The sequence below is a fragment of the Bactrocera latifrons genome, unplaced genomic scaffold, assembly GCF_001853355.1.
Source record: "Bactrocera latifrons isolate USDA-ARS-PBARC rearing strain unplaced genomic scaffold, ASM185335v1 scaffold_290, whole genome shotgun sequence".
Taxonomy (NCBI): domain Eukaryota; kingdom Metazoa; phylum Arthropoda; class Insecta; order Diptera; family Tephritidae; genus Bactrocera; species Bactrocera latifrons.
In genome coordinates, this window is record NW_017536519.1 from 117,101 (window position 1) to 139,105 (window position 22,005).

The window sequence follows — 22,005 nt, forward strand, 5'->3', positions numbered from 1 at the left end:
AGTGCGACGACTGTTTGTTTGATGACAGGAGATATTTCGTCTTGCCCTCGTTCACTGCCAGACCCATTTGTGTTGCTGTCTTATTCATTCTGGAAAAAGCAGAACTAACGGCACGGGTGTTGAGGCCGATGATATCAATCTAAACCGGATAAGTCCCTGATCGTAAYAATGATATTTTATGTATTGTAAAATCTAAAGCCATAGGTTAGAGAATATCTGTGGTTGATAGAAATATTTTGTTTTCAGATTTRACTTCAGGGTATCAAACTGCATTAGAAACACCTAAGAATTTTCACGTCACAAATTATGTGTCTACCCATGTTATTCGGAGTTTATTATAAGCTTGTTTTAAGTATTTAATTTACTTACAAATATTTATCCAGTTTAATAGAAAAACGTATATTCTACAACCACATTTATTTAAAATTTTCCTCTAGAACTTCTTTCGTGGCTTTGGAGCAAAGGGCAGCTTTGACAGTGGATTCCTCTTGCCCCAAAAGGTAAGTGCTACCTTTTTTGATTATATTATATAGTAAATTACGTAATTATTTGTGAAATTTGCAAAAGAATTTTAGATAAAGTGTAAAATTTTCAATCAATTGCTATACAGTTGAAGATTAGGTTAACATAAAAAGTAGAATTACTCATACGACGTATAATTCTCTTTGATTGGTTCTGTAGAAAGGTATCGCTTTTTTCACAGACTTCTATTTATTCGGTACGGTAATGAAAAAAAAATATGGTTCTACAATATACGTTTTATTCCCAAGTCACTAATCTATTCAAACCGCCATTGAATAATGAGATTCAAAAGCTTAATTATAATGTATAAAGCGAAGAAAAAACTCGGCTATTGGCTTACCAAAATTTGTTATTATATTATATATAGAATAAAGTTTTTTCGGAACAATATATAGTGTAGAACGTTTGGAAATATATTGTAATTTGCGTTTTTTGTAACTGACATTTCAGCAGATTTTATTTCACATAAAACTTGTTCTTCTTCCACAACAAGTGACGAACAAGGTGTTCTTGATGTGCSACCCTTATTTTAGCCATTTTTATAATGTCTAAGCGAAGTTTTTATGTTTACTAATTTTTAGTTGAATTAGTTTTTAATTTTTCTTACTTCTWTTTTTTTYTTTAAAGATTTTTGAACTTTTCATATGACTTATTCTAGTATCGAAAAGGACTAGTTTGAGCTCTACTGATTTTGATTAATCAAGCCCCTAYCACGCCCACTGCCTATATTGCTCTTTGAATTCTAGGACCTTCTTTTAGCTCACCTTAGGTAATCCCATTATTAATAGAATAATTTTTAATCTTGCTTATTCTACCTATTATAATCATAYCCATTCACCTGTCTGATTTTACATCATTTATATTGTCTAAATTGGGAGACATGCCTACAGAATGTCTATAAATATGTGGTAGTTGGTTTTAACCAATTTATAATGGCCAGAACACTTCAGTGGTAATATTTCAATTGGTGTGCACACACTTTCTTGTAGTTTAGTCACAATTTTCGTCCCTCTGTTTTACTATATATCAAAGACTTTTACATGACATATATTTTAGTTTAGCGATCAAATCGTTTTGCAAAATCATGTCCATCTGTCGAAGAACTGGATTTCTCTATCCTACATTATTAACAGTTCTTTAGAAACAAGCAAATAACATTTAATTGAAAAAGGGCACTATTACAGCTAAAAGGCTATACTATACTTCTTTGGGTAACTTAGTTTCTATCAGTTTATTCTTAAAAAACAGTTACTGCAGTGTATTAGTAGGGTTTATTACCAAATGCCTAAGTTAATGAGATGTTAAATGAAGAATTTATTGTGGTAAATACAATACTTACACAAAATTCTACTAAATTCMGTGAAACACTAAGGTGCAGTTTCATACTAGAGTGGGGCAGTTGGAGACTTCTTTCGTGATCATACTTCACTGACATTTCGGTTCCATATGCACTACGTACCTGTATGTATTGTATGTGCCAATATAAGTAGGTGTGTATATGAGCCCACAACCAATTTGTGTGAGTGGTAAATTGAAAACACCACAAAATGCGAACGTGTAACCGTTGCGGTGAAGTGATTCTCAGACAATTTCCATCGGCGGAAATTGTCTCCATTGCGACGGCGTTGATACATTGACAGGCAAATATCAACAGAATTGCAACAATTACAGCAACAGCGGTGAATGAAGGCGTCCACTCAGATGTGTGTGTGTKTATTGGTGCATGTATGTATTTCGTGTTTGTGTGATTACATGAATGAATGCTTGCAGCAACAACAAAGAGAAGATGGAGTGACGCTAAGTTTGCTGCTGTGGCGACGGTGCTGTCGGCTGCGGACGGCTGTGTGTCTAACAAAGTGGACATATTGTTGTTGTTTACAAGCTGGTTGCCTTCATCCGCTTGGTTGGGAAAACCGCGAAATTCTCTTCTCAGCAACGAATGCGCGCATGGCTTTTGCCTGACAGCAAAATGGTCGCTGATTTTGACCCAGTCGGCAAAGCGTTGTGGGCACAGACGACGGCTGTTTGTGCCTTCGCCTTTAGATATGACTTTCGTATGGCAAAATATCGTATTTGGCGTCGCTTTCTACACTTCCYCTCCCTTTCACGCTGCCGCGTTGTGGTACATTGCAAGTCAATAAGTTGCAGTCACTGCACATACGAGTGTAGTGAGCAACTATTGTCAGTGATGCAGTTGTATCATATTACTCAAGATTGCGGCAAATAAATGCCARCACATCGCCTGGGGGTCTGTGAAACACTCTTCATTGCCTATGCTTATCGTGACACACGTTCAGTAGGAAATTCATATTTCTACTCAACATACATACCACAATTCAACTAACAGCAACTAACAATAGAAATCGTTGTGCCCGTTTTCGAGGCTCATAGCCGACGACATATGAATGTTTAAATGGATATTTGTTATGTTGTTGCTGTTGTTATTACTATAATTGCTGTTAATAAAGTCATCATTACACATCAATTGTAATTACAGCCATTCATCCATCAGCGGCTGCAAACTGCAAACTAAGATTGATTTATGTTTGTTATTGTCGGGAAAAGACAGAAAGGCAGAGTTCAGAATKTAGAGCGTTGATCGTATTTCGAAAGTTGCAGATTTAGATATGTGATGTCGACGATRAGAATTAGAACAGGTTAATGCTTGGTTTACCACTGACATCAATACCAAAAGTTTCCGGAAAGTTTTCTTAAATTAATGTTTTACTGCTGACACAATATGTCAAGCTAATTGTTTGAGACATTTTGCTTACTGTGTCATGGTAGTATGTCATCTCAGCATGCACAATTATTATCATTCATTCTTTCACTTCACTTCACTTAAAAATTTACATACATTCTTCTTATTCTCTTTTATYTCCATATGTCATACCCAAAGGCGAAAAGTGAAAATTGTTTTTGAACAGACTTTAGCTTCTCGGAAGGGAAGATATTTGGAAACCAGGATAAAAGCAGGGAAACCAAAGCACAGGTCCATATTCCAATATAGACTTAACCAAAGTTGTAAAAAGAGTCTTAGTAACACACGGATATCTAAATGTTCTAGACGAGCTTTTAAGAAAACCATGAACACCCTGTGCTTTCAAAACGATGAATCAAATGAATACTAAAATTAAGTTTAGGGTAGATGGAAATTCCCAAATCAACAAAGTTAAAAACTTGATCTAACCTAGTCTGGTTTTTTATTACATAGGAAGAGGGGTGCATTGATGTACGGGAAAAGCACGTCGTCATATATTTTTTCTTATATCCGTCAATGTGAAAAACCTAATATCTCAAGAAGACGAATATGTCAATCCTTAGTTTTTTTTTCAGTTTTACCGTTATGTACGAAATATATACACTCTCGCAACCATCATTAAAGACAAAACCATGATATGATGATCGTATTTCGTGGTAATTCGGCGCTAAACCGAACATTCACACGATGCAAATACCAAGTCGACACCACAAACGCCCGAAAACGCACCGAACAAAATGACGAACGGCCAGCAGGGACTTCGCGGTACTTCGCAATAAAGTGCAGCCCTTTGTAGTTATCTCCTGATATGTGCACTTGTTGTTGTTGGCTCTGTTGCTTTTGTTTTTGCAAATATATGTGTGGGATTTGCGGCTTTCATGCCAACGCTCGTCGTGCATTGCCGAAATCCACAGTTCAACGCAACCAACATATTGCCTTTCGGTGCGTCAATTCAGGCGTTGCAGCGCTTACTTACCGCCGGGCAGGTCCACCAATTCGACGGCTGTTTGTAGATTTATCCGTTGGGTAATCTAGCTGCCCACACACACAGGAACCGTCGAGTTGCAACGGCCGACGCGACGCCTGAGGTTTCAGCGCATTCGTGGACATAAGASAATCGGCAACGGCCTCGGTCGCGGTCTCGGCATCGGTCAGCAAGTCAACCAAAGCTTTCCGCAAGCCAATTCGCCAACTCGGCAACCCAGCGATCGCGCCAACAGGCTGCAACCAGCCACATGAATCGCGTTCGGCACATCTTCAGTTGGTTGCGCTACAGTTGAATCGGCTCGACTGTGGCTATTTCGCCTCTTATTGACCGCTGTTGCCTCTGCTGTTGAATATGTTGCATAGCCGGCGGGTAAATCGCGAGATTTTCGCACGAAAATCACGCTGATTTAGTTGTCGTTGTGGTTGTGGCTGGGCCGACGATGTGGCTATCGCCGCTGTTGTTGCTGTTTTGTCTGTTGATTTGTTTTGCGTCAATAATCTTATGGGTATTATTGTTGTTGTGATTGACACTAAATACACAGCCGTGGCCACAATAACAAAGGGACAGGCGACGAGGCAACAAGAGCACCATAATAAGCGATAGCCAAAATCGTCGTCGCTGTAACGCAACACTGAAGATGAGTCGCCTTTAGCCGGTGAAATATGGGTAATTATTTCAATGTAATCCCATGCACACACACATMCATATGTATGTACATTAATATGCATGGGAGTAAGTGCAATAAACGCCGGCTTGCCATGGACATATCTTCCACATACAAGTGAATTCTTGTGCGCTTATCACCGTGGAATTGTGAACAACTCTGTGTATTTGTGTATGTGGCTGTGTGTTGTKTATGCCACGCAGAGCTTTGGGGAATGCGCGGTTGTTGGGAACCAATCACATTTCCTTTCACATACCGATCAACCTCATTTCATGCATTTCTCACAACCGCACTTATATCTTCATTCACACATACACATACATATATTTCAATGTGCCTATACTGAGGCTCCAGAGATGACAGCAGCTTCTCGTGCTTTTTATTTCACTCTTGAATACTCGCATTAGTGCAACATTAACGATTTTAGTGCGATAATAGTATTTTGTATTTATATGAGGATATGTACATATATACGAGTATTTATATATCCATACATATATTTGGGTATATATGTATATACATATGTGGGAGGGCAGTTAGTGAGGTGGAAACTGGGTGGAGTATGAGTGCTAGCGAAGATGATGTTTGTTTAGCTGAGTAGAAGAGCATACGRGTATGTRGGAAAATTAAAMATAAGCATTTTGAACAAGGAAGGAACAGCTAAAGAAGAAAATAATTCAAGCTACAGAACTTAATCGAGCAGGTAGTATCTTTTATAAGAATCTACAGCTGCTGGCGTATGCCGATGATATTGATATTATCGGCCACAACACCCGCGCCGTTAGTTCCGCTTTCTTCAGACTGGACAAGGAAGCAAACTCAGTCCAAAGTAGCAAGAGTTATCCTGCGTTGGATTTCTAGGCTGACATTGTTGGTGGTGTTTACGCTGGTTCCAAGATAGACGAAATTATCTACAACTTCAAAGCTATGACTGTCAACAATGACGTGAGTGCCAAGTCGCGAGTGCGACGACTGTTTGTTTGATGACAGGAGATATTTCGTCTTGCCCTCGTTCACTGCCAGACCCATTTGTGTTGCTTCCTTGTCCAGTCTGGAGAAAGCAGAACTAACGGCGGGCGGTTAACGGTGGGCGGTTCACACAATACGCTCGATAGAACCTTATATACAATATTGAGGAGGCTTATCCCACGGTAGTTGGCGCAGATTGTGGGGTCTTCTTTTTTGAGGATTGGACATAGCACACTTAAATTCCAATTATTGGGAGTCCGACCATATTTTACGAAGAAGCTGATGCATGCTCCTTATCAGTTCTTCGCCGCCATGCTTGAATAGCTCGGCCGGAAATCCATCGGCCTCCGCCGCTTTGTTGTCTTTCAGGCGGGTAATTGCTATTGGAGCTTCTTCCTGGTCGGGAAATGGGACGTCTGCTCCATCGTCATCGATTGGGGAATCGGGTTCGCCCTCTCCTAGCGTTGTGCGTTCACTGCCATTCAGAAGGCTGGAGAAGTGTTCCCTCCATAATTTAAGTATGACCTAGACCACCTTTGGGGGTTCTACAAGAGTATGCTCCGGTCTTCAAATCTTCTGTAAGCCGCCGCATTTTTTCGTAGAATTTTCRAGCATTAGATTAAAATTGGCCATTTTTTTAAATGTTGCCAATGAAAATATAGCTAACGCTCTACAACGACAACGGCGTTATCTTCACTAACTCCTGAATTAATCCAGATTAACACTACCATTTGTCATTGCTGTAATATCATCCAGAAATAAAAATTTAATGTCTCGCGTATTTATTGATTGATTTATTGCGTTTTTATTTGTTTTTAACAGTACCGTTATATGGGGAGTGAGTGGGGCTATCCGCCGATTTCGTTCATTTTCACACYGTCGGAGTTCTTACAAAATTTGTGCAAATTGTAGAAAATTTATTTGCTTCAGTAGTTTAACATATATTATATATAACTTACTTAACTTAACTTAAAACGCTCACTGGAGGAACACCGCCCACTTTTTCTTGAAATCAAATGTCTCTGGACCCAACCAACCGACTTCGACTAAATCTAGTGCTTAGCAGTCCTATCATATTCCAATGTCGCAGTCGAAAATAGGCGGAATCGGACTACAACTTCGTATACTTCCCATATGATACAATTCTAAATTTCATTTAACTCTCTCACTTTCCGGTACACAACTAAAGAAATGATCTGAKGATAAACAAGTAAGGAAGGGCTAAGTTCGGGTGTCACCGAACATTTTATACTCTCGCATCAAATACTGTATTTGTGTAAAGTTTTATTCCGCTATCATCATTGGTTCCYAATGGATATATTATACAGAGAAGGCATCAGATGGAATTCAAAATAGCGTTATTTTGGAAGAAGGCGTGGTTGTAAACCGATTTCACCCATATTTGGTACATGTCATCAGGGTATTAAGAAATAATTATGTACCGAATTTCATTGAAATCGGTAGAGTAGTTCCAGGGATATGGTTTTTGGTCCATAAATGGGCGACGCCACGCCCATTTTCAATTTTTAAAAAAAGCCTGGATGCAGCTTCCCTCTGACATTTCTTCCGTAAAATTTAAAGTTTCTGACGTGTTTTGTTAGTCGGTTAACGCACTTTTTGTGATTTTCAACATAACCTTTCTATGGGAGGTGGGCGTGGTTAGTATCCGATTTCTTCCGTTTTTGAACTGTATATGCAAATGCCTGAAGAAAACGACTGTGTAGAGTTTGGTTTACATAGCTAAAGCAGTTTCCGAAATATGTACAAAAAACTTAGTAGGGGGCGGGGCCACATTCACTTTTCCAAAAAAATTACGTCCAAATATGCCACTCCCTAATGCGATCCTTTGTGCCAAATTTCACTTTAATATCTTTATTTATGGCTTAGTTATGACACTTTATAGGTTTTCGGTTTCCGCCATTTTTTGGGCGTGGCAGTGGGCCGATTTTGCGCATCTTCGAACATAATCTTCTTATGGAGTCAGGAAATACGTGAACCAAGTTTCACTCAAGTTACAGATTGCACGGACGGACAGACGGACGGACGGACAAACAGACATCCGAATTTCAACTCTACTCGTCGCCCTGATTACTTTGGTATATATAAATATATATCTAACTCTTTTAGTTTTAGGACTTACAAACAACCGTTATGTGAACAAAACTGTATTACTCTCTTTAGCAAATTTGTTGCGAGAGTATAAAAATACCCCTAGGCCGAAAATGTGAACTCCAGTAAGTATAATTGACATTTGAATGAATATATCGGTCAATGTATGAGATAYATGTACAATTGCAAGAGAGAAAGAATCCTTTCCTGGTAATAGTAACTCTGTGTATCAAAAATGGGGGTTGAATCGGGTCAATATTTCTAAATAACTTATATGAAGATTTTCGTACCTCCAGGTGACTTAACTCCTTATAATTGGCAATTGAAAGGGGGGTTCTTTAATAAAACCCAGGGAATTTTTTTTTAGTATTTGGCGTGATAATAGTTAAGAGATGAAATCGGGTCGATACTTCACAAACTCCTATAGGATACAGTGGCGTATTTAGAGGAAGGAAATTGGTGAAATTACCCCAAAAATATAAAGTAACACAAATATAAACCTGAAATTTTACATTTTATTTCAGAAACAAAATTAAAAACTCTCCATTTAATCTAATAAATAATGCTGAGTTACYACTAAAGTTACAAAGTGCAGTGTTACCAATTCTTCATTTTCATAATCAAAATAATCGTTCTCCAATTGCAACTTTTCGTGCACTTTTGCTATTTTATGATCGTAACAATCRTCCACCGGTGTTCGCTATTCGTCGAATTGTTTTAAATTTTAAGCGTTTATTAYTTTTACATAACAATCAAGTGCCAATAAGTCAAAAAATCGCTTGAAGTAATGAAAATGTTGATATCGTTCGGTCAAGTCCTTTTGWAGACGGCAATTTGACTATTCTAAGCACTGTGAGAAAATATTTGGGCTCACATCTGTATAAAGWTGTTCTCACTCAAGAACTGAAGCCATTGGAYTATCGTAAATGTCGTGAATTTGCTGCCTTGTAACAACTTCAAAACCATAACGATTTTTTAACAAAATCAGCTTGTCCGAGTAGGCTGCTCAGATTCATCTGAGTGGAGCGGTAAATAAACAAAACCTCCCATTCTGGTGAGAGAAAATCCACAAATTATTCATAAACAACCATTACATTGTGGCTACATTCAGTGTGGTTTTTGGTCTGGTGGAATCATCGGTCAGTACTTCTTTCGAAATGAAGCTGGTGACTCCGTTATTGTCAATGGCGAGAGGTATAAAGCGATGATAACCAACTTTTTATGGCCGCAATTGTAAAAGTTGCAAGTAGCAAACGTGCTATTCATGACATACGACTTGATTTAATGGAGAGGTATTCGAAAATTAGGTTCATCGAATTTGTTCCTACAAAAGAAGTCGTGGAGGCCATTTTAATAAAACACAATTAGAATTTCCTTAACAATTAGCGATTTTGTTTGCCACGAAGTTTGTAACACCCAGAAGGAAGATTCGGAGTCCCTATAAAGTATATATATAAATTATCAATTTGTTGAACTGAGTCGATTTACCCAAGTCCCTCTCTCCGCCTGTCTGTCTGTATATAAACGAACTAGTCCCTCAGTTTTTAAGATATCCTTTTGAAATTTTGCAAACGTCATTTTCTCTTCAAGAAGCTGCTCATTTGGAACTGCCGATATCGGACAACTACAAAATATAGCTGCCATACAAAACGAACTATCGGAATCAAGTTTTTGTATGGAAAACTTTCACATTTAACAATGTATCTTCAAAAAGTTGGCATAGGYTATTTTATAAGATAATAATGTAATCTCCGAAGAAATTGTTCAGATCGGCTCACTATAACATATAGCTGCAATACTGAATGATCGGAATSAAATGCTTGCATGGAAAACTTTGGMATTTGACGTRGTATCTTCACGAAATTAGACATGGTACTTAAGGTAATAAAATAATCTCCGATAAAATGGTCATATCGGATTAATATCAAATACAGCTTCCATGCAAACTGAACACATAGTTACTAATAGAAATGCGACTGTGAAGGGTATATTAGCTTCGGTGCAGCCGAAGGTAACGCTTTTTCTTGWTTTYTAATCATAYCACTTGGAAACCCCTGTATATAATTCTCGTAATAACAACTATATTTTAATGAAACATTTTGTTTTAAAATACAGATTTTAATTGAACCCTTAAATAATGGATCTTGGATTAAAGCTTGATCGTTGCTTAAATTTAAATTTAATTAAAATAAATTGAGTGTAAATAAAATTTTATTGAAACAGCAAGAAGCACACAAGTGGAAGAGATAATTTAAATTCAATGACATACTTTTTTTAAGTTACAATTATATACTTAAAGTAAACATTTTTTTAAATTTGGTCAAAATTTCTCATTTTTAATCCCAAAACTTGGATTAAATACGGATTTCCGTCCCAGAGATAGTTGCCTTAGTGAGCTCAGTATAGCAACATGTGCCTACGTACTAACCAGAAGTCTTTAGTAAACTGTTATTCAGCAAAAAAACAACTTGTGTAATAAAAATTAAAAAAAGAAAGTTAAATTGATAAAAGTATTAGTTATTATAGTAAGTTAATAAATGTATATTAGTCACAGATGCTTACATGAAAATGGGTTGCCTCTTGGAGAAGTGAGAAGATTTAATTTGCCTAATTTGCGCTTTGCAAAGCCCTAAATGTACCTATCAATGAGAAATCATATTTAAATGCACGCCAACACCCATATGGTATACTAAGGGCACTTACGCCTATGGTTGYATTACCCATTCAGCAAAACAGGGATCTTGAGTTTTGCAAGCACTGTAATCCTCATTTCGCTTTACACAAATAACACAATGCTTTAGATAATAACTAATAATTTTTTTTTAACTACCCACGAACGTRAAATAAAAACTTGTGCCAGCTAACACGATCCATCTGACTCGATGAACGTTGATTATATTTATAATTTACCATATGTGTCCGAAGATATGAACATGTCCGCTGAAAAAGCTTGCATTTCAGAGTTTTGGTCATAAGCACTGAGTAAACCTTGGCAACATGTATTTAGGAAGCAATATAAAAAATAACTAAAGGGAAAAAATAAGTTCAGCTGCGACACTTTCGACAAATTTTTGTTGAATGGCGAYTGGCCTTCCGATGTTAGATAGCTGAGATATCATTCCATATTTTGAGCTCAAGTTCTTATTGCCCACTGGGCAAATACTAAGAATAGAACATTAAATAATTTAAAATTTTACGATTGGAGCAAAGTCGCAAATATTCGAATAAATATACACAATTTGTTTACTRGGTTAGGGTGCTTGTGTCAAAATTATATAAATAACTACACAATGCAAATGCAACTGCCTATGATATCAAATCACCATAATATCTAAATTTCATTCTCACATTTTATAACAATGTCAGCAAAGTATAGAGAGAAGAGAGAGTAGTAAGTGGGATTAGAGGAATGACTGGGTGGATGGACGTATGCAGTTGATGTATAGATGTTCAACACTTTGGCTCGTTGATTTCTTGACTACGAAAGTAATTCAACTTAATGTTGCGTTTGATAATCGGAGCACTCTGCTCATTGCGCCAACACCACCTTCTAGTGGCGGAGGCTGGCAACCGGCTCTGTCTACTTGATAGCTTGTAACTTACTTGACATCGGAGCGCTTCAGGCATTTCTCMCAAACAGTTGTACATAGCATTTATACACGAATGTTGTGCGAAGTCAATGGACCTACTTTAGTGGAGTATATGTATTTAAGACCGACTGGTTAAGAGTCGTGTATTAAATCGTTTCAGAATTGTTTAGATATACTGGTRGTACACTAGGTAGAACTGGTACGTACGAGTATGTAGCAGCTTGTTGCATTTTCATTGACAAGCAAATAGTTTGAGCTAATTACTTGGCTACCGTTTGTGTTTCTGTGCTGCTGACGTCCGGTATTACGTAACTGACTCAAAGTGTTAAGGTTGAAGGATGTAACATACGAGTACAAAAGTAGAAGATGCTTGCATATTTGGTTGATATTACAATTCGCAAATAATTTTTATAGACAACTGCATTCACCGATGTAATATCAGAGAGCAGGAGTGCAAGACACACGTCTGTTGTGATTGCATCGACGTCGAACTTTCCATGCATTTATTGACGTGTGTATCTTCACTGCAGCAAGATATCGGTTCGAGTCCATGTCATGATCAATCTGGTTAATGGCTTTTCGATCCGGAGACAGCCAGGTAGCTTGATAAACCTTCTAATGCTGGAATCTGTAGTACATAATCATATTTCGTGCCCCGATGAAGTCGATCAGCCTCTACCCATTTGGAAATGTTTCATCATCGATTTRAAGGGATTCGCAGTAGACCTTTTCAGCATCTCACAAATATACTTAGTCCTCTGATTTTGTTGGCAATTTAATTCAACTGTTGCCAGAGGTAAATAAGTCTTTCATAATTGCCTTGTCGTTTAATTATGATTTGTAAAAAAATCAGACGCTATTTTGTAGAGGAAACTATAACGGTTGTAGCCTTACCAACCTTGTGTGGGGAGTACAGAATAAATTATTAAGGACCCTTTTCCTAACCTGAACATTGTTTGTCCGGTCGGACAGAAACTAAATAAAAGTTTTAGTAAGCTTTTGGTGGCCTTTTTTCATTTTCAGATATTCCATGAGTAGTCACAGAAAAATATACAGCTCKAAGCTAGTTACAGGTCGAATAGAATATTGCGAGAAAAGCTTTGCTCAACTGAAGCGCTATATAAAATAAGRCYTGAATCAYAGACTCAATCATATACCYTGAACATGATMCACGAAGCTTRTAACACTCKSAAGGAAACGTGGTAGGCTCCTACAATATATATAAATGATTACCACCTACCAGCATACGAGTATAMGCGAAATAGTCCCTCAGTTCTTCAAATGTCCACTTGAAATTGTGCAAATGTAATTTTCTTCCCAATAAGCTGCTCGTTTGTCGGAACCGTCGATAACAAACCACTACAGCATATAGCTGTCATTCAAACAAAAATCAAATTAAAATCTTTACTTTCTTGGTCGCTCGCTGCCAAAGTAAAACTTTTCTCAGCTGAAGAGATTTATAAAAGTAAGGAGGTCTTTAATCGCAGACTCATTTTTTGTATGGAAAAAATATTGTTGCTTATAATTTTAAAGTTGTTAGTTGACATTATTTCAAGAGTGTCCAMAGAATCTTTCCTAGTAAAATCAACACAAAGTGACTATACATAAACTTCTCCATTCTTAGAGCAATAGGCTAAATACAAATGCTCAAATAACTTTTAATACCCATATAATTCTCGAATTGGCCCACACTAGTGCAAGTATTCATTGGCTTTCCGATGCCCAGTGTGGTGGTCAATTTGTCTTGCTACATTTGCAACCGGTTGTGTCATGACGATGATGCTTTGTCCACTTAGCCCCTGGCGATTGTGTTCCACCTACCGCACCAACACCTCCAAYCGACCTTAACTGCCTGTCATATCGCCGCATACATGCACACATACATACATGGAGACACACATACATGAGTATTTTATTGCTAATTTTTTATTTAAGTCATATTGTTTTCATTTCAATGTTTTGYTTAAATTTTTGCCACTACACACACACACAACACACATTCGTACATAGATATGTACATGCATTGATACAAGTATTAGAAGAAAAGAACACACAAAAAATGCCTTGCCTCACAGCTGTGCTAATGTGCATTTGCCAATCGCATGTTCGTAGCCGAGTGTTGGACGCTGTTCGTCGTCAAAATATARCTGCAGGTAAAATTYTATAAATATGTATGTGTGTGAAGGCGAGTGTGCGTGCACCTACTATATTTTTGCACTGCACCGCATACACACTCAGCTGTGCGGCTATATGCGCCTCAGTACTTATATTTACTAAACAAGTTTGCTTTTAAAATGTTTTCGATGCCCGAGGCAATATTTCTGGTAATTACGATTTGATTAACTTTAACTACATAAAACACATGTGCGCGGTGGTGTCGGTGTGCTAGGGTGGTCAGTCCACGCTGGAGCGGTGGGGYTGGTGAGACCACAGAGGCTTATGCCGCACTGTAGTTTAAAGGGAATGTCGTKGGGGGTTCCAAAGGTGCGCCAGGGGGGCGAGCGATTGAGTGCTTTGTGCGGCAGGGCTTACTCGAGTTATAAGTGCATTTGTGTGTGTGTGTGTGTGTGAGGCGTGTTGTGAAAAATTTTATAAATCACTGTAGCTATGCATACCTCTGCATTATATACACGTTAGTGCAGTTTGTTGTTGTTGTTTATCAGGCTTTTATGTGTGCTTAAATGGGAAATTGCCAAAGGCTTTCTCATGGATTTTATATTATTTCTATATTTTTATTTTCCCTTTATTCCATTACTTTTATAATATTTTTATTGCGTATTATTTTTTGCGCTCTATCAGTCGTTTGCTTTGTGCCGTTTGTAGGCTATTTGCAGCAAGTAATTTGCTTTGAGAAGTTGTCGTTTTTGTATTGGCTTTTGACATAAAGCTGCAGTTGCTCACTTCTGTATGTTTTTAATTTGTTGATTGTGATAAGGTTATTAAGTAGAAAAATTAATTAAGAACTATTGCAAAAAATAATCACTGTGTAACAGACAGTGGTTTTACAGCTTTATTTCACATCGCCAAACATATTCCCCAAACATTAATGCATCACAATGAATATCTTTGAGATTTACATCGAGAGCATCGAAGCTCTAATATCCAATTACAATATTACTGCTTACTTTGATTACCAATCGATTTGGAATGAAAGAAGACAAGAGAAAACGCTAACTTCAGTTGTACCCAAGCTATAATACCCCTCACAAATGAAAAACTTTTCCATACAAAAACACGACTTATCCGATATCGGGCAATTCCATTCTAAAAAAACCTAGTTGCTATGTATGATTTTTCTTAATCGACGTAGTCTGTGCTATATCTAAGGTATTTGGTATGAACTTCACTCTAGATCTTGCATTTATAACCACAAATATCTCTTTCGTGAATCCGGGAATATAATCAATTAATTGCTTACAAATATATCGAATTCTGTCCGTGTCAAAAGAACGAATAATTAGAGAAAGACTGTATCGGTCMACCTTTACGGACAACAAGTGCTTCCTGCCTATTATCACCACATCCGTGTTGTCGATATGAGACGAAAATATTTTTTCTGTTTTGACCAATAAACATAGAAGAAAAGTAGTGGCGCTTTTTCTCTCTGTTGCAAATTGAAAAATGACGTTGCACATTAAGAAGAAAACTGCAAGATACTCATTCATCATGCCACATGCAGCAACGGAGCCAGTTACGCTACGCTTGCAGACTGCCACACATAGACTGAACTAGTAAATTTATGTATATTTGAAGAGCATTGCGGTGCTTGAAGTCGCTGCTGCCGCTGATATTGCTGAAGATGAGGATGATGAAGGCATCAGTCAAAGGTGGAAATTGTAAAACAACAATTCTCGCAAAACAGTAGCAAACACAGCTGTCCGCACAACGGAAACCAGAAGCAGGAGTCAGCATGAGCAATAGCAATTTATGTGCCCATGGTAGTATTGTGATTGAGCGGATGACGGCTGTAGCTCTGTGGCCGTAGCGGTAGTCGTAAATAATAACAAAAGCAGAGTATATTGCATGCAACCACGATACACTTGCCCACGTAGATATGTACATATTTCCGAAGGAGAAGACAACGCAGATTAATTTCACTTCGAGAATGTGGCCGCTTGTTGAAGCTGATGCATTTGTGCCCCTTCCTTCCTTCACTGCGGACTCGTATTAGAAGCTCTCCTTTTGGTATTCATCTACTCGGCCAGATATATTCTGCAGTACTTTCATATTTGAATGAGAGTGTAAGAATATCTAGGATTTTTTGGTCGATCTCTGCTGAAATGAGAGATCGCCTGAAATTTGTAAAAACAAAAAAACTTCTTTAAGCCATATTAAAGCAGAGATTCAAGTTCAAAGGTTAAATCGTTACAACATTCGATCTTCGGCGTTTCTGTGTTTTTCGACATCATATAGTTTAGATTTGTTTTTGGGAAAAAAGTTTTAACTCCTAACCTTGGTTGGTCGATGCAAACAATTATGTAACTCTAGAGGTATTATTATTAGATGCGTCAGGATCGGCAAGAACCTCTCCGAGCCTTTCGATAACAAACAACTTTTCATACAAGGCGACTCCCTATCGTACAACTTCTTCACTCTACTGATGGAGAAAATAATTCGAGCTGCAGAGGTTTATCGAGCTGGTGCAATCTTCGATAAGAGTGTACAGCTGCTGCCATCGCCGATGGTGTGGACATAATTATCCTCAACATCCGTGTCGTTAGTTCTGCTTTCTCCAGTCTGGATAAGGAAGCAAAGCAAATGGGTCTGGCAGTGAATGGGGGCAAGACGAAATATCTCCGGTCATCAAACAAACAGTCGTACTCGCGACTTGACTCCCACCAGCTCTAAGAGTATTCGACACAGTACACGGGGAAGCAGAGGAAGAGGAAGACCGCTCCTTCGTTGGAAAGACCCGATGGAGAATGACCTGGCTACACTTGGAATCTCCCATAATGTGCGTTCGTAAGTACACATATTCATAAGTCCATATATGTAACATTACAATGTAAAATTGGTGGTAGTAACGTCTAGGTATACCACCCACAACAACTTCACAACCACACACCTTGCCACATTTGTGTGCTCATCCGCATTTCGTGTCTATTCTAGTCCATTTTCACCGGCGGCTCTATCTTTTCTATGCCAGTTAAGTGTTGTTCGCAGTGCCCACGGCCAGTCTTTTGGATGAAAATTTTGAAGAGTTGTCTTCTACGTAAATTTGTGAGCAAAATGTTTGTGTGCGCGACGCTACAGATACGGATATACATACTATACTCAATACATATACATACATACTATGTAGAAGACTGTTTGGCATTATGGTCCATGGACTTTTGTTAGGCGTTTGCACAATACGTTATGTGGGGAAATTGCTCGGGCCACAATGGGTGAGTCGCCAACTAAATACATAATATCGGACTGTAGAAGCCAATATGAGAATTACTTGTGCACATGTATGTGCTTATTCGCGTGTGTGTGTGTGGGTCAGTTGTTTGGTAACACTTGTCTCGTGTCGGTCAAGCAAAATTAGAAGAACAAAAGTTGGCCATTAATTTTTGGTTTCATTTTCTGGTTGTTTGTCATTTTTACAGATTTTTTATCAGCAATCCGTTAGTTATCCTGTGCATGTAAGAGTGAATGTTGCCTGACATTGTGGGTGTTGAAGCTGCCTGCTGTAGGTCTCTCTGAAAGTGTTTATGTTAACATTTGATGTCTGTGTACGTTTCGTACCTTTTTCCTTGTGCAATTTAAAATTCACAATTGCTTTTGTCGATGTTGTCGACAATTTGGGAATTGTTCCTCTCGTTATATTGTTGCCACCTGTTTTTACATAATTAAACGGTACTAGGAACCTTACTCGGAGTTTTCATACACCAAATGAACTGGAGGTGTGCCCGCTATTTTTATAAAGAAATCACTGAGACTAGCTGTTGATGRAATTTTTCACGACAGTCGATCCTACGTTACGGAAATGGATTTCTATCGGGCCAAGTACTACTAACTCGACAACATTTATCATACGTCTGTTTGAGCGAAATATAGAATTAATAGTTTCTCGGGATCTAGTAGATTGGATGGCTAACATATTTGCGTTCATCCGAAGATTATTTTATTATGCACTAAAAATAAAAAATTGGAATCATAAAAATTGATTTTGTATTGTAGTTGAACTAAACGGCTACGCAGACAAAATGTAGTAAATTCTGATGAATTCCGATAACCTAGAACCGGCTGCCGTAGAAATTGACCAGAAGAATCAAGAGTGATCCCATCCCGTAACGAGTCTCCGCACCTCACCGATCCCGTCGAAACAGCACGTTTCTTAAACACGCGAGCAGGACTATGGAACCATAGCAACAACAACAACAACAAAGAAATATATTAAACATAGACACTCGAATCCACAAATGTCAGGTCTGCATAAGTAACTGCGACGAACTCGAGTTTTTGTGCACCCAAAGGCTGTCTACGTATTGGTGAAAGCTTTTCTGTCGCTAAAACAAGACCGAGGAAATGAATTATTGACTTACCAGAAAATATCCTTCAATCGATAGAGATCGAAAGCTAAAGACACATATCTTAAATGTATTATTTTAGACCACATACTCCTACAAGACACTACCACCAGACCAGTAAGTTTAGAGTAGAAAATTCAAATGCACATACATATCAACCAATATCTTGAATATGATATGTTTGTGCCCTAAGCCTCGCATTTTCTTTGAATGCCAAACCTCGATCATCCGTAATTTTCTTCTTTGCTATGTTCTCAATAACGATTCCTAACATTCACTGCATCCTACTTACACAAACGAAATTTTTGCCAACGGATATAATTTGTGTAGAAAAACAAAAATACTTGCAACATTGCCGTTGGCATTTTGAATCCCACACCTTTGCCCGAGGTCACATAAGATTKCTAGCAGTATTTTGATTGTTCCAAAAACGAGCCAGTTACGTCGGGAATCAGTAATTTGTAAGCAAAACAGAGACTACATAAATATATTCCAATTCAAGTTGTTCCCTTTGAATATAGATTACCTAGACAGCTATGTATAAAATAAGCCTCTTATAGAAGTACTTATAGAACTGATATATGTATTTCTGACCAAAATCTGGCATTTCATTTTTCTTAAGGAATCATTTGTTAAAAAATACCGGTGGAATAGGTGAGAAATAGAGTCGTTCCACTATGTAAGACAAGAGGTTCATATTTCTTACATATTAACTAGTTGATTTCATTGCTGGGTTGCCGCAAGTTTACAAACACGAAGGCATCTGAATACGTGAATACCTCGCGTGCGCCATAGTTGACGCTGCGGGTAACTGATGCTTGTCTGTGTGCGTTTGGCATCCCTTGTTAATACATACGTACATGTATGGCACGTAACTTGGGGCCATTAAAATTTCATTATAGAAAACTTGGGGAAATTCTAAGACAACCAGTAAAGGAGAGTTGATACACTAACAAATGCAACAACATTACCGAAAGTATATACAAATAAATCCTACTACTAAATACCACATACGAATGTATTCACTAAATAGAAATGTGCTTTTGTGGGTTTCTCTGAGTTCAAGATTACACTTATGAGCTTACGAAGCATTCTATAGTTGCTAGAATACAACTAATACGAAATTCGAAATTTTGAAGTAAAAAGCTTTTCTAATAACAATCTTATCTCAAAAGACAGTTTTATTGGCACGTGTGTATTCCTGCCATGGCCAAGTGAGTTCCTAACAAGCAGAAACGAAATCGGTTGAAAAAACTTCTTTGGTATACACACTTTTTGTCATGACTATATTTATAAACCAATATTAGGAACATTATTTTCGATTAGTAGTTAGCAACGTTGGCTATTTCACTGCTTAAAATACCGAATATGACAGAATCGGTTCTTATATCTGCAATTTCTCGCCTCCCTCAGTCGTCCACATTCCGTTGTGGACACACTCCAAGCATTTTATGTAACTGTATAAGTGACGTTATCTGTATGGCTAGCTTTCGAGCTAAATTTTCGTGTTTCTTTATCCCTTTTGCGGTTTGTTCCCTACAAGCAGTGTTGTGTGCGCTTCATTCGTCTTTTATAGTGCCRCGGGCGTTATCCTTCAACCAACCAACCCTACCTCCAATTTACCTGTCTGTCGTCAATCTTCATTTGCTTACATTCCTGCAAAAGTTTGGTTGAGAAGTGACTGCCGGGGGTACAGTGATACCGCTACAGACACACATTACTTTTTTACACATATGTACGACCGCTCTTAGCTTGCCATACCTAACCTGCTGGAAATGCATACTTTACAAAAGCAATGGCGCTAAATACTAATTATATACTTACATGCCATTGATTCACCAGTACTTTGCTCATTACACCCTTTGCACAAGAATAAAAAATATCTGGTTTGTTGTTGCTTTTGATCCTGTACTCCCCCAATTCAAGTGAGTCGAAGCCATTTGGAGAAATGTGAGCAATCTCACTGTAAGCAAGTGATGATTAAGTCCACTCCATATTGAAGGTCTTTATTAATATTTAATATGGTCTCATAGTTGATATTTCTTGCTATTATAGCTATGTATATGAACTATTCTAGTTCACCATACGACCTCAGAAAAAGTTAGCAGCTTTTACTTGCTTATAAATGAAGTGCACTTAAATTTATTTATGCAATATTTCCTACAGGGCATTCTGGTTGTAGTGCTTGATTCCTTCATCAGAATCATTATTCGTAGTTCTTTTTTCCAATTTCCCTTCGAGAATTCACCTCCTGCATGCCACACACTGCATTCACAATCACAACCAGAGCACTAGCCTTTACAACAACAAAAACAAACAATTCAATCGCAATCCAATTTCCGTGAACGTTTTGCAACACTAAACGATATTATTTCCCAAGTTTTACGAATACTTGGAGTTACTTGCACTTTCCGGATTATTGTGTGTGTGGTCGTGTGTGTTCAAGATATGAGGAATATGGTTAGCAACCATATTTCTGGGTGTATTAGTTCGACTGTACAAGTTGGGTTTCAATTCAGCGCCATATTTGCTGTATTGAAAGAAAGCAATTTCATTCTGACGGATGGTAAATAAAAATGATCGGTTAATGGTATTTAGTCAAGAAATTGAGGCTGAACCCATAACTAACTTTCCACAATTTCCACGACAGATTATATTTCCGAGAAATGAGTTTAGATCAAAGCGTGGATCTACTTGAAAAATAATGCAGAGATAAGATAAGCGTGAAACTTGATTTTTTGGAATCCTCTGCATAAATAGCTTGTTTGAAAAAGAGGCTTATAAAAAAACGTTAAAAAGTAGAATTCCAAAATCTCAAAAACAAAAAGTTCTATTATCGAGTGAGGCTGAAACCTTGGCATCATCTTTCCTAGAGTTTTCCCGGAGTCGAATCTAACCTATAAAATAAAGTAATGTTAAGTCGTCTGAAGTCGCTATTTTCCAGAGTCAAGCGCAAGTTTCGGCATATTGAAAAAGAGAACCAGAAATAGCATTAATACACAAATGAGACGCCAATTTTGAAAGAAGGGAACTTTTTTTACCAAAACGGATCCATTACAATAAGAAGGATATGTTATTTCATCAGTACCACACACAAATCAATAAAACGGACAGAACAATTGTGACAAAAGAAAGCGTTTTCTTTTTTTTAAATAAAATTTTTCAGAAATTTGAAATATTATAAAGCATATATTTAATATTTAATTTCAAAATATTGATAATCCAAATATTTCTGAAAATTTCCCGGGAAGCTCGTAAAATTTTTAACTTTGATTTGTGAATTCTGATTTCGGTTCGAAACTAAGTCCGACAAATAACAGAAAAAAAGTAAACAAACTATGTGAAAGTAGTAGAAGGGGCTGGGGGGACACATTCCAAGGAAGCCAACATTTAAGCATTTGCTTTTGTATGTGTGCACGAATGTAAGTATGTAAATTCTCCGATGACATAAAGATAACCGAGGCGGCCAGACGCACACACCCTGGGTTAACAAAAAAAAAAAAAATCACAAATTTGGCTTTGAGCTGTGTGAAAGACAACAAAAAATATATGTGTGCCATACATTGAGGCATTTTTGGGTAATTCCGAAATTGAAAAGTTGCCAAGGAGAATTCAGTTTGCTGTTCACTCATATCGACAGTGTCATGGATGCATTGCTGTGATAACACGGTAGGGAGCTTCAAACTAGTCGGTCAAGTTCGAAAGTAGTAAATTTTTAACCAACCCACATCAGTTTGCGMTCATTTTAAATCGGTCAGCGATTTTGTAATAAAACCTTGTCCACAGAATATTTAAATATAAATAGCTAATTATTTAATTTCAAAATATCGCTAGCTGGATAATATTGATGGAAGTGATTCACAGCCGTTCGTTCGCCTTCGTGGCCC

The 22,005-nt window shown here is 37.7% G+C and overlaps 1 protein-coding gene across 2 annotated transcripts in view; it reads left to right on the plus strand.

Annotated features, from left to right (window-relative positions):
* The window catches only part of LOC108970232 (BTB/POZ domain-containing protein kctd15-like), a 97,204-nt gene that overhangs the window by 46,032 nt on the left and 29,167 nt on the right, over positions 1-22,005 (plus strand). For both annotated transcript variants that reach the window (XM_018935503.1, XM_018935502.1), the window contains exon 3: positions 438-500. Coding sequence is in view for 1 of the 2 variants with exons in the window: in XM_018935502.1 (XP_018791047.1) it covers positions 438-500 (63 nt within the window). In the remaining variant the exon portion in view is untranslated. The remainder of the gene's footprint in view (positions 1-437; positions 501-22,005) is intronic.